The 14,210-nt window shown below is 42.3% G+C and overlaps 1 protein-coding gene across 1 annotated transcript; it reads left to right on the forward strand.

Moving 5' to 3' along the window:
- Positions 1-71: 71 nt before the first annotated feature.
- LOC111218951 (CD9 antigen-like) lies at positions 72-13,568 on the forward strand. The gene is made up of 8 exons (XM_022741456.1): positions 72-275; positions 7,318-7,420; positions 9,853-9,950; positions 10,062-10,136; positions 10,248-10,331; positions 10,439-10,495; positions 10,642-10,725; positions 10,837-13,568. The coding sequence occupies exons 1-8, from the start codon at positions 207-209 to the stop codon at positions 10,900-10,902; spliced, it is 636 nt and encodes a 211-aa protein (XP_022597177.1). The 5' UTR covers positions 72-206; the 3' UTR covers positions 10,903-13,568.
- The last annotated feature ends 642 nt before the right edge of the window (positions 13,569-14,210 follow it).

Raw genomic sequence — 14,210 nt, forward strand, 5'->3', positions numbered from 1 at the left:
GAGAGACACGGAGAGAGAGAGAGAGAGAGAGAGAGAGAGAGAGAGAGAGAGAGAGAGAGAGAGAGAGAGAGGGGTTACAGTGCCAGAGCTGCTTGATGCACAAGTGTTGTGACCGGGCTGGACCGTTATTGTCACACTGCGGAGCCAACACGACCGTCTGAGCGTTTCACGGGGATCAGGGCAGAACACAGCAGCATCGAGCCAACATGGGGAAGGTGGAAGGTGGAATGAAATGCGTCAAATACCTTTTGTTCGTGTTCAACTTCATATTCTGGGTAAGTGCATGTTCAGCGGGTTGTGTGGTGATGATGATGAGATGCGAGTTGAGCGTAAATGAACACGGAGCAAGTGCAGCAGCGGCGGGCTCCTCACCCCGGTACATCTGACTTTCACAGACACGTGTTTTTCAGTAACGATGCTGACATTCATCCTCGCGTCCGACTCTAGTGCGCTTTATTTGGTTAGTTGCCGTCCGGCGTGGGTTTACCCTGCGTGGCGCGGAAAGGGTGACAGCCAGAGCTTTTTAGTTTTGGCTCACCGGGTTCAAATCAGATTTTCCACAGAGGAAAAAACCCGCCCCTTTTTTCCCGGGGAAGTGTGTTTTTGAAAGGAAGACTGAATGAAAAGACAGAGAGAGGGAGGGAGAGAGACTGAGAGACAGCATGGAAAACAAACTCAGCAGTTGGCTCCTTGCGTCACATTGCTTCATTAACAAACACCACAGATCTGATTGATAAAGTGAAGTCACAACCAGCCTGGGGCATCACGCCCGCAACTGCTCCCTTTTCTATTTTATTATTTAAAGCAGCACTTGGGCCACTCACAAGGAGACACTTTACTCAAGACAAACTGTCAGGTGGATGTGAAAGGTGTGTGTGTGTGTGTGTGTGTGTGTGTGTGTGTGTGTGTGTGTGTGTGTGTGTGTGTGTGTGTCCTGCACACATGCTTTGCACATGTGCCTTCATGCCTTCATAAACCCTGACATCCTTGTTAAATGCTATAAATGAACACACATTAATTTCAAGTCTGCAAGAAGTTGGTCTCCCCATGGATTGTGTGTGTGTGTGTGTGTGTAAGAGCACACTTTGGCTTATGTGTGCCACTGTGCACACTCCTTAGAGGGGAAGTTCCTTTGTGTGTGTGTGTGTGTGTGTGTGTGAGAGAGAGAGAGAGAGAGAGAAATTTTCCAACAAGCATCTGTGGAGTGGATCAGGCGCTGAGTGCACCGTGAATGGATCCATTGTGACAGCAGGACAATAGCATAACTTCAGTCTGTTGCTCCTGCCTGGCTAAGCAGCAGAGTCTGCCGGAGACCTAAACACAACACAAGTGGTCACACCACTGACTCTCCACTTCACACTATTGCCCCTGCATCCAGGATGGGTGTGTCTGTCGCTAAAAATCTCCTTTTAATACATCTGAGCGTGGACATATTTCAACAGAGACAGGCAGGTGAAGACGAGAAGGGACGAGAAAAGGGTGGAGAAGGAGGACAAGAGTGAATGCTTGGTGAGAGAAGAAGAAAACACGACTAATGTGACAGGAAAGAAAAGGGTCATAGGGAGATTGAGAGGGATATTCATGTGCGTGTTTGCGCGCTCACATGGCAAAAGAGGGACAGTTGGCATGAACTTGACCCAGATAAAGATAGGAAATAGATCAGTATGAGGATAGTTGGATATTCTGTGGATGTGTGCTGTCTGTGTGTGTTAAATGACACAAAGAACCTCACACACAAATAAACATAAACTGATGATCCTCCATATTTCAGTGCTGTCTCTATGGGAGTTCTGCACATTCCCCATATTTTGTCAATGACAACTAAACAGTGATCACCCTCTGCTCATAATCACAGCATCCCAATCCCCCCCTGGGCTGCAGCCCCCTCTTGATGGTAGAGTCAGAGATGATGAGAAGAGTGTGTGTGTGATGAAAGCGGGTGGAGGAGGGGCAGATATGTTTCCCTTCAAATCCCTGAGCGGACAGTAGAGCAGAGACAGGCTGCTGGGATGATGGGAGCTGTTAAACATACTGACACACACACACACACACACACACACTTGAACCTGAATAATGAGGGAGTGTCATTCCCTTAACCACCCTTGTTTTCATCAATCAATACATTACTCTTTGTTTAAAAACCTCCATGTCACAACATTGTGATGTACTGAGATTCCTGCAGGGCTCAATTAACTAAACTGACAGTAATGTAACACAGGCCAAACTTTTGTATATATTACACTGATAGCTGCAAATACAACCCACTTACAACAGAACATCAATGCCTTACTGGCTTCCCTGGGATCTGTTTGTGAGCTATAGTTCACTAACTGCCCTATTTGGTCAAAAATTAAGCCCACAGGGCAAACAGTGTGGGGCAAACATTGCTTCACAGTGATATGTGTGAAAGGTGCAGCAAGATGAGTCTCGCCCACACATTTCCCCCCAGTTTTCTTGCTCTTCATTAAAAACAAATGATATGACACAGTTTGGGAGTTTCTGAATCCTGTTGGTATTTACAAATATTTTAATAGTTACCTGTCCAACAATGAAAAACAATGTCATTGTCTATCTGTAAAAGTTTCATCAAGGCCACACCAGTGTTTGTGTTTTGTGCATTGCTTGCATTGCATTCGTTGCGCTGCAAAAGTTTCAGTCAACAGCCACACAGCTACTCTTCTTTATGAGCATGAGGTCCACACTGGAAATGTCAGGCTTCATCTCAGAGGAACCTAAAATATGTTAAATAAAACAGCTGCTTTATAGCCTATTGAATGTTTTAATTTGTTGTGTAAAACACACTTAATAGTATTATAATATAACTCTTTAACCTAAAGTAATGTACCAAATATTTTCTCAAGCTAAATGAAAAGTAATATCAAGTTCCACAAAATGAGAATGCACATTTAAAAACAGAGCTGCCGCCATATTTTAAAATGATGATTTATATAAATTATAATAACACAACAAAAGTTAGCTGTTACAGAAGTAACAGTAAGTAAGGGGTCAACGGCTTGTGTTTAAATTAAATTAAATTAAATTACCGACATTTCACACAGATGCAGCAAAATATGAACCAGCCACCATGTTTTGATAGTAATATCCTGGCCTATAAGGTAAATGGTCAGTGCCTGCCCTTCTTGACTGACAAGATGATTGTTTTCTAGATTTTTTTACTTTATAAAAGGAGCAATTGCATGACTAATGTCTTGTCTTTGGGAGAGTTCAGATTGCTGGGACTGTCATTGTACTTTCTGCGACTAGTGGTGTCCCCCAGGGCAGCGTCCTGGGTCCCTGGCTGTTTCTGTTAGGGTTAGTCACTGATAAGTCAATGATCGGTAGGTGTTATTTTCTGATGCTGCACTGTTGTTTGTTTTGTTTGGCCTTTACATTTGGTAAACTTGGGGAAGTTGTATTTGGTTCAAAACTAAAATTATGCAAAACACCGGGGTTAATAGTAAAGGACTAGGGCCACTGTTAATTATCTTTTTCCTATTTTATTATTGTGGATAATATCTCAATATCTCTGCAGGGCAAGCATGTGTATGACGTGCGTTCAGGAAATTTAACAGACTAAGTTTCTTGCCAGACAGTCTCAGTTTATGCACAGGGATTGTTTGAAGCTTCTGGCATCAAGTCTGGTGCAGGGCCGATCTGATTATGCCTGTTTTTCCTGGATGGATGACTTATCAAAGGCGTAATAAATTACAGGCTTCACAATACTTTACAAATCATATACAGTACAGTACAGGGTGTAGTGCAGCTGATCTGACTCCCTTGGTTAGATTTTAATTGGCAGGAGTTTATTTGTTATGTTCAAGTGGTGTTGTGCCGTGGTATTTTTATTGTTGGAATTATTTGTGTTTGATTGATACTACCCTATATTATAGTTGATATTAATATTTAAAGACCACAACTGATGTGACTGACTTTAGTGAGATGTAATGTTGTTCACTGTCAAGTAAACTAAATTAACAAACAAAATTTAAATACCTTTAAAGCAAGAATATTTTATTGCTTTAAAGATTTCCAATTAGTAGTGAAGATTTTTCCTTTCTAATTTTGTGCATAACTCTGCACAGCCATTAGTTAAAAATCAAAAGACTTTTCAAACATTTTGAAGATTTCTGGTACTGGCTTTGATATCAGCATGAACACGGAAACTAAATATTTTTCCAGTATTCAGCCCTGCAAACACTTTTGTGTGTGTTGTTGAGGTTTGTGTGCCACTACACTCCCCCACCCTCACCCCATGGAAGAGTACAATGGGATTTACTCCACCCATAATTATCTCACTCCTATTTACACTTTCCTTCTGCCCATCATTTTTAATGTGTACTTGCATCTGTTTTCACAAACATGTGCCAGACAGGCAACACAGAGAACTATTTTTGTCAAGCTTGAATCACTCGCTAATTACTGCGGGATTTAAAGATGGTGTTTACAACAGTTTTGCTTTCATATCCTGTTCTTTTAATTTTACATTTTTAACTTTTTTTTTTTTTTATTTGATTTTTTTTCCTGAAAATAAGGTTTAACCTAGAAAGTGGATAATGCCGCAGACTGTCTCTGACCAACACCACAACCCTGTGTCAGCTCAGCCCCTGTTCTCATGGAAATTCCCCCTCACAAAAAGACTATTTAACTGCACTGTTAAAAAGTAGGCCTTAAACCGTAAAAGAGCCTCAATAAAGCTTCAACACAGATTTCCATCCCCATCCAGGAATACCCAGACATACAATCTTCACAGGTGTTAGGACAGAAAGAGAGGACGTATAGACTATACAGTACCTATACAGAACACGGGTTAGAGTTTTATCTTTGTCTCAGGACAACATGCTCTTGTAGTCTATGTCCTCAGGCAAAGAAAAAAAAAGGTGATGGGTCCTCTAATAAGTTATTCTCTCTTTTCCTCTCCCTTCCCTCTCTTTCATTGTGTCTGTCTGTTTCCCTCCTATTGTGTGCATATAGTCACAGGGAGACAGTGGGTCTTTGTCCTTTGGGTGAGGTTGGGAGGGAGGGAGGGAGTGAGATGAGGTGGGGTAGAGGAGGGGGACACACAGAGATAAGTCAGAGGGGTGAGGGGCGTAGATTCGGGAAGTAGAGAAGCAGGGAGGAGGGAGGGGTGTGTTTGGTGTCAGCCTGGGTAATGATGGCAGACGAAGTGGTGGGGGGTAAAGCAGGAGGGGGTTGATTGTAAGCAGTGACGGGGTTAATGGGACCTATGGGATAGTGAGGCTCAGGAGTGCCTTGTGAATCCATTTAGTGTGTCAGCTACTGAAGGCAGTGTTGGACGTAGCCCCCCTTGTTTCATAATGAGACCCATCTATGCATCTGGTTTTGAAAAGCTTTTTAAATGTAGCCATAACAGTAATGAGGTTTGGCCGAGCTCTAAGCTCTTTTCAACTGTGAAACAACCACCTGCTCCTCCATACAGCGTGAACACAATCTACAGCAGTTTGGGATGACCCAGCTCTTCTAGCATTGCGTGCATATGAACACAATTCAGTGGGCAGTAGTCCTGCTCACCTCACACCTCCACCAACACCATTGCACCATCAGGTGTTCCGGCAAATACCACTGTTAAATAGATCCAGAGCCCCTCACTGGACCAATCCAGCCTGGTTCAGTAAGTCTACAGATCTGCAGCCTTCACTTCACAGTGCTTTATCACTTTGGACCTGCTAATCCTGAAACTCCAAAAGCTCAGCTGTCCCATACATCACCAGGCAAAACACTAAATCCTCAGTCTGGGAGGAAGCCAGCTTCCCAACACCTGTCCCATTTCGATGCTTTACAACTGAGCTACTGGTTTTACTTCAGACCAACACCATAAAATATAACCTGGAGTGCAGGAGAAGAGGAGTGGAGGCCGTGATGAGGAGGAGATACAGAAGATAAAGACCAAAATTAGAGAAATTACAGAACCAGAAATGAGTAGGGTAGATTTGGTGAACAATAGGTCATAAAGTAAATTAAAGATACAGTCATGGAACTGTTTGTTTTGGCCTGAACTTGGCAACGGGGTTTGTTTCTCTGGATGAATTCAACTAACAGAGCTCAGGGACACAAAAAACAAACAGTCACACAAACAGCGGTCTACCTTAACTCTGAGATCTAGGACACAGAGAGACCATGTGACGAGCACTCCTAAATACGGTCCATTTAGACAAATCATTTCATTTATCTACACACATACACACACATAGACACTATCTGTTTTGAAGCTCAGCTCAAAAAGGTTTTTAGACTGGATTATCCTCAGGGGGCATTGGGCTCAGTGATCACTAAAACCTCTCAGTATTGATCTGTCAGTGGAGCACCCACCCCAGTCTCAGCCCTTGAAAGCATCTTAGGTCTCAGAAAGGAGTATTTACTCCAAGCTCCTATGACCACTTTAGAGAAATAATAGCTGTAGTCAGTTAGCCCTAAAAAGCAAGAGCATTGCCGGGAGTATGATTTTGTATCCGATGTATAGTAATGGTGGTTTAGATGAAGGAAAATATGAGCAACATGGAACCGCATTTCCAAACAAACAGGAGAGCCTGTTTCAGCTCAAGGTGCCACACTGCTGCCCACAGCCAAGCGGGTCATTTTCTCCCCACTGGGAAGCCAGAGCTCGCCAAGGGCTGATTGAAAGTTACACAAGTTGCACTTTGCTGGGATCTATTGTTGTAGAACACTTTAATAATCCACCCATGTAGCCAGACCTATTGTTTGACACAATATATGAAATTTTAGCCTAACTACCTCTTAATGAAATGATATTTCTGTTGCCTAGGTGCAAAGGGCGGAGGGCTGGAGTGGAAACTCCACAGCACCGGTTGCTGTCGTTATGTGGAAAATCACATTCAGGGAGAGCAAAAGAACGAGCCCTCTGAAGACCTGAAAAACATACACTTACACTGTTGTGCTTTAGATGAAAAGAACATTGCCTTTGTGATTAGTGCGGAAACCGATTCACAGCAAATGATGTCAGACCTTAAGCCAGGATAAAAATGATATGAAAAACATGCTTCACTATCAGATACATAACAGAAAACTGATCTACTTTTTAGCCAGTGTGTTTCTCCAACCATCTGCCTATTCAGTGATTGTTAAATCTTTAACCAGAACGGGTAGAAAGGAGGACGGGGGGAGACTAGTCAGGGAATACAGTCGGTATTTATTAGGGTTTGGTTGCAATTAAAGTCTGCATACACACAAGTCTCGAGAGTGCACGACTCCAGACCACTTGCTATGCATTTGTTTGTTTTTTCTCCGTATTTTCCACGTAGCACATCTCATTGTATGTATTTCTGTCCTATCTCCCTTCAGTTGATGGGATCCTTTGTTCTGGCAGTGGGGCTGTGGCTACGTTTTGACCCAGAGACTGTGTCTCTGCTCAATGGTGATAAGGCTCCAGACACCTTCTTCATTGGTGAGTACCATAACACACCTCGGCTAATCTCCACAGTCGATGTACACACAGATGTGTAGGGCCTAATAATAACATTCAACACGAGGCCATAATTCAGTACATGTGTTGAATAGTTCACCAAAGGTTTAGCTGAAAATCTGTGGAAATGCTGTTGCTGTCAACTTGAAATGATAAATTGTGTTTTCATCACCGCATTGGTTTTTTTTTTTTTTCTTGTAAAGCACTGCTTGGGTTTGTGTTTTAAACATATGCAGCTGGGAAACCACTCTAAATGGGCCAAGGAAAGTTCAGTTGTTTCCCTATAAAATATCAGCAATTAGACTTTTATGCTGACTGATATCATCAATGGAAAATGGAAATTCAAGGCCATTCTCTTATTTTTGCTGTATTGAAGATAACGCGGCATTTTTAATAACAATTCTGAAAATTAAAGCTCTGTATTGCTATGTCAAAATGTTGGGTTTGCCTGTGAATAAATGTCTGCCTCTGTGTCAGAGGGGATGTTCCGACCACAGGTCGCCCTCCATGCACACGCAGAAATACACACTTCATTACCACATATAAAAGCCCACACACACACACACACACAGAAACAAATATCCCCTGCCTCTACAGAAGTCTGTCTTTTTATGTGTGAATGTTTGACGTATATGATTGTCCCAGTTTGAGGGGTGTCCCAGTACCAAGTTTTGCCATACACAAATAAATTTCAGAATATTTTTTCAATATATTCAGTTCAATTCAACATCCTCTCACACTTTTTCTATTATTAGTGTGAATAACAGGAAATGGGTGCTTTACATGCATAAATGCACAAGGGAAACCACATGGCTGCTAACCATCTTTCAATCAGTCACCCTCCCCAGATGGAAAGAGAGAGACAGGGGGGAGGAGTGGGGACAGTTGAAAAGGCATATGGAAGAAGACAATCATAGAAACAGATGGGGATCCGTGGCAAAAGTTTGTATCAAAAACAAGATGGGACGTCAGATGAAATGACAGTGCAGAATGGGCGAGAAGAGGAGAGAGAGGTGTTTAGCCGTCCAGCATGGGATTACCGTCTCCACACTGAACTATTCTTTTCAGCCCTCTGACTGATTGGCACTTTCTTTTCTTTCCCAAATCCAGCTGTACTGCTGAGGGTGATATCGTTGTGTAATGGCGGACAAGTGTTTCCCTAGTGATTGTTGTTGTAGTACAGTGAGTCCTATAATAGTGTAACATTATTTCATCACTTCTCTCTGTCTGCCTGTGTTTGTGTGTGGACCGAGACTCAGATGTCCATGTGTGTCGACAGAGGATGAGTGGCCTCTGTCAGGTCCACTGAGAGTATAGTGCTACACATGGCTTTGACAGCTGAGAGCACTCAACAGTTGCTATGCCTCGTTCCCATGGCTTCAGGCCCAGGACATACCTTCTGCGTACTTTGAATGATGTATGATAAGAAAATGAGAACAACTTCAGACTAAGAGCTAGATAAAGAGAAAAGCAGTACAGTCTTCTTAGAAAGTAGAAACCGCATCTTGTTAAGTTGTGTGAATGCGGCAGCATCGTTTGTCAGCAGCTTGCTGACTGATCATTTGACACCTCCAGCTGGCAACTAAACTGTCCTTCCTAGCAACAAAGGAAATGGCACTCCCATCTCAATTATTGTATCACATCAAGTCTTTTTGTTGACACACTGGGATCCTATGAACCGATCCTCCTTACTCTTTCCCACATGAGCCCATGTCATCACCTGGGGGCTGATGCGTCCTCTCTCACCCCGTCCTCTACAGAGCTGTCGCCTAGCAACAGACCCCACCTGTGTAAGAGCACACTTGTGGAACCAATCTGTTGTTGGGTTCCTCCCTGCAGACCTACCCATGATGTACTTTTCCTAATGAGAGGGTTTAGAGGAGATAAGGGCATCTACGGGACATGAAGCGTCCCACTAAGAGCTGCCACTTAAAACAGGATCATGCTAACAAGGCTTTTTACAAGGCATCTCGTATGCCTTGTAAAACAAGTGGCAACAAGTGGCTCTAAAAAGGGATCTGACAAAGCATCAGTCACTTTGCTGCCATTTGTTCAGCTGACCACAGAAATAGTACAGTCTGAAATGTTAATGCCACTGTCTGAGCCAGTCTGACCGCTTCACTTCACATTCTTGGCTCTGTGCTGCCACCTGCTGGTGTTGTAGCAAATGAAAATTGCCAGATGAACTAGAGGAGAAAAGCGAAGCATTTTTTAACAGAGATGTCACGGTGAATCAACACACAGAAGCAAAGAGAATGCACCATTTTAGTCCCGCTTATCTTAATTATGTTAATGTACAAAATCTCTCAAAATAAATGATATTCTGACGTGTATTTTCCTCGTGACTAAAGGTCTCGTTTACAATTGCCCTTAGCGGATGTAAGTGACAACCTTCTTTTTCCCTGTTCCCCCAGGTGTGTATATACTGATTGGTGCTGGCAGCCTGGTGATGTTGGTTGGTTTCTTTGGCTGCTGTGGAGCTGTGCGGGAATCTCAGTGCCTGCTGGGTTCAGTGAGTGCATATGCACACAAACACATGAGCAAAAACTGAACTGAAATGCATCTGTATCCTATTTACAAGTATTGTGTACTTACTTTCATCTGTGGATTTTTTTTTTTTCAGTTCTTTGCCTGTTTGTTGATCATCTTTGGAGCTGAGGTGGCAGCGGGGGTGTTTGGATTCTTAAACAAAGACAAAGTACGTTTGTTATTTCATAGCTTAAGTAGTTAATATGATGTTTTAACATATTACAATAAGTGTGAGAAGTTCTGATTGCACCACGCCATTCGCTCTTCCTCTTTCACACAGATCGTCGAAGACGTTCAGAACTTCTACACAACAACTTACAATGAAAACAATAACAGCACTTTGATCATCTCATACCAGAAAGTAGTAAGTAAAAAAAACAACACATTTAGGCTAACCTTTGACAGGAAAATAGCACAAGCTAATAGCTTATGATATGTTTCATCCTCTTATATTTTTTTTCCCACTTTCAGCTGAACTGTTGCGGAACCACCGCAAACCCCTGCCCTGATCCCCAACCGGATACCAAGGTAAGATCTGTCACCAGCTCCAGACTCAGGATGCCAGGTCCATTCTGCCCTTTTGTTGTTGAATGAATGAGTCATGGTGCCATACAAAACATCCTGGTTCCCTCGGGGCTTAACACTGCTTGACTCCTCTTATCTTTGCTCTGCAGGACTGTGAGACAGGCATCAAGGAGTTCTTCAACAGTAAGCTCTACATCATCGGGTACGTGGGCATCGGCATTGCTGGAGTCATGGTGAGTCTGGATCTGAGAAGAGTTGAAAACACACAGACACACGCAGACTGTCATCGAGAATTGTTTTATTTACCAAAAAAATTAATAAAAAATCTCTTTCCCTCTCAATAGATCATTGGGATGATCTTCAGTATGGTACTCTGTTGTGCCATTCGCAACAGCAGGGAGGTCATCTAAGCTGGATCCTTGACCTGTACCCCTCACCCCTCCTTTACTCAACCCCCGAGAGACTATACAGCCATCAGATAAAATGTCAACCCCTGTCCCATCATCCACCCAGCGACCCAGGAAACTGACCATGCTCTAAAACTTCCGTTTCGTCTGCGGTGCTCAACTCAGCTCTCCTGACCTGATCTTTATTCTCTCTGAAATTTTATTTATTTATTTGCCGTCACAAGTTAAGTAGCAGAGTTGACTTTAATTCACATTTCCAGTAGGAACAGAATAATTTGCGATGTTGCCCTGACAATCCGTCAGATTGTTTTTCCTCATGGCCATTTGGCTACCACTACAAATTTTAACCCACATACTGTCACAGGAGTGTCAATGCTTTTTCACACTGCCTTGACACTGACCCTGTGGCTGTGGGAAACTTAAGCCCAGAGAGAGCAATCCGAGGTGAAGGCAGCTGTGTGTGCTTATCTGTGCACACACAAATCAAGACACACACGGATGCGCACACATAAACACAGCAATGTTGTGTTACGTGAGACGGCAGCCTTGTCTGGCGTCTCGTAGGGAGTCCTGATTGGTGGAATCAGAGTTGAGTGTCAAGAGAGGGAATGGCCCGTGAATGTTTCGAGAATGCATCCATCATGCAGCCCGAATGGTCTTACTCACACACATACAACATGCTGTATACGCACTCCGCGAACTATGCAATCAACACAGGTTGCTCTTTATAAGGAAAATCCACAGTTATCTTAAAGGAATAGTTCAATATTGTTGGGGAATACTCTCATTCACTTCCTTACTGAGGGTTAGATTAGAAGATATCTAACCCATGTACGATAAGTATGAAGCTACAGCCGGCAACTGGTGAGATTAGCTAAGCACAAAGACTGGAAACAGAGGGAAATAGCCAGCCTGGCTCTGTGTGGATCATTTTGGAGAGATTGTGTTATCACTTTACAGAGCCAAACGACCTCTTGTGTCCAGTTTTTATTCAGCTGTAGCCTTATATTTTCCACACAAAGTGGTCTCGATCTTCTCCTCTATCTCTTGGTAAGAAAGCATATTTCTTAAAATCTTGAACTATTCCTTTAAAGGACCAGACCAGTGGGTTTGCCTGTTTTAGTTCATTTACTACAAATCATGCACAGTTTGCATTAAAAGTTAACCCCTTTGAAAACAACACTGGAACGTTTCAGAAATGTTCACTGTGGTGGGTTTATACAATTCAAGTAAGTTTCAAGAGTCGTCTGTTGAGCAGAAATGAAAAACATCTAAAACCATGAAGTGTGCATGATTTGCAGTTACAGAGGTAAAACTTGCAGACACGCTGGTCTGATCCTTCGAAGATGATTTAAAAAAAAAAAAAAAACGCCAACTGAATTACAAACCAAATTCCCTCGTCATCCCGAAGGAAAAGCTCCTCGTCTATTCGGCGAAGCAACTCGGTGAGATAAATACCACTTCCTACCCTTAATAATATGTGTGCTCCCTTATGTAAGAGAGTACCCTGGAGCTAGAACATATGGATATGTTTTCAGGCTATACATACACTAGCCGGTCAACTGAGAATAGGTGCTGTCACTGTGAAATCCAGTTATCCGAGCCAGATCTTTGATGTCTTCCCAGCTCTTCCATCTTGTTCCCCCTGTGTGCCTTAAAAGTACACCGCCCACAACAAAAAACCCCAAGGAAATCACCCCTGTATTCTTCCCATTTTATTGACCTCAGCAGATAGGAGGGCTGTTGGATAGAGACACATTTATCCAGGTTAAATCAGGCCAGTGTTTGAATTTGAAGGGTTTATTCCAAGTGTCAGGACTCCAGTATGTAAATATGTTTGAGTTTTTTTTTTTTTTGTTTGTTTTTTGTAGTTGTACATTATTTGTGGCTGATGTGATAGTTACTATTTAACATGCTGTGTGTAGACAGACGCTTGCAGTAGTTATACCATGTTTTAGTCATGACAGTGTAGTCAAACCAGATCCACACAGCCAAAACAGTCTCTTAACGTGCCTTTCTTCGATATCCAGCTATTTTTGAACAACAGGCTGTCTGAACGTAGCAGAAGTGTACATATGTTTGTAGAGTTGGACCGCTATTAATTGTCATACACAGTGGACGAGTAGCACATATGGCTCGACTTGCCATTATTGTTTTGGTGTGTTTTTGAGCGTGGCACTCGACTGTGTCTTCTCAGCCAAGAGAGCTGAAGTGGTGAAAAGAACAGTTTTCTCTTCCAACTATTTCAAAAGCCTTTTGGTACTAATAAAAATCTATTCTCAGGACTCTAAACAATAATCTGAATGTTGATGAAGTCCAGATGATCAAACTATACGGGACACAAGCACTTGTGAATATTATTTTCGCTTTTTTTGTTCACATTTTAGTGTGATGTTAAACATGTGAGGACACAACAAAGGCTTAATTACCACTTCAGGCTGTTAAGATGACAGTAGGCAGTGTTTACTCTGAGGACGGAGATGACACAACAGAGTCACTAGACTGTCACTCCAGAGGCTCTGTGGAGCTAAAATAGGAAAAGGAACGAGGAACAGTTTAGTGCTACTCAATCCACAATGCTGTTGCTGTGTTCCTCAGTTATATTTGTTTTGAGCAAATCTGGAGATGTAATGTACTGTGCTCCTAAAAAAAAAAAAAAAAAAAAAAAACTGTGTACACAGTCGAGCCTTTCATAGTTGATTGTGTGTTAATTTATTTTAATACCATTCCAGGCTTCTCAGGAAGATAGGTGATTGAAGTTTAATAAAGCTTTTAAAGTTTTACAGAGTTTCCTGTGTCAGAGTTTCCTTCTTTCATCACAAAGGTTGTACATGTTCCAACATTGTCAGTTTATATTAATTAATTAATTAAGAAGGACACACTGGTCCATTACTGAAGTGATGTGACAGTGTGTCAGATGTCTTCTTCCAAGGGAGCAGCAGGTTTACAGATGTGTCAGGATATCTTTGTTGATTAAAAAACAGCGTAGGCCTTTTTGGAAAAGGTTCAAAGGTCATTTGCATGGCACACAAAAAAAACAAACGTTTTTTTAATAGTTGAAGAATTTTTTAATTTACTTTTCTGGTTCTGACAAGTATCTTTACATGGGATTTTTCTTATTTTACTTGTGACTCTTTATCAGTCAGCATCAGTCCACCATTACACACACGGCCTCAGTCACATACTCTGCTCGCAGCATGGCTTATATACCAGGAAGTCCGCTTCCAGTGACCTCCAGTATTGAAATACAACCTCCACATCAAGCCAAACGTAATTTACACAGGCTGATAATTTCATGTGACATTTTAAAA

This window comes from Seriola dumerili, unplaced genomic scaffold, assembly GCF_002260705.1.
Source record: "Seriola dumerili isolate Sdu_G_001 unplaced genomic scaffold, Sdu_1.0 BDQW01000056.1, whole genome shotgun sequence".
In the NCBI taxonomy this organism is placed as follows: Eukaryota; Metazoa; Chordata; class Actinopteri; order Carangiformes; family Carangidae; genus Seriola; species Seriola dumerili.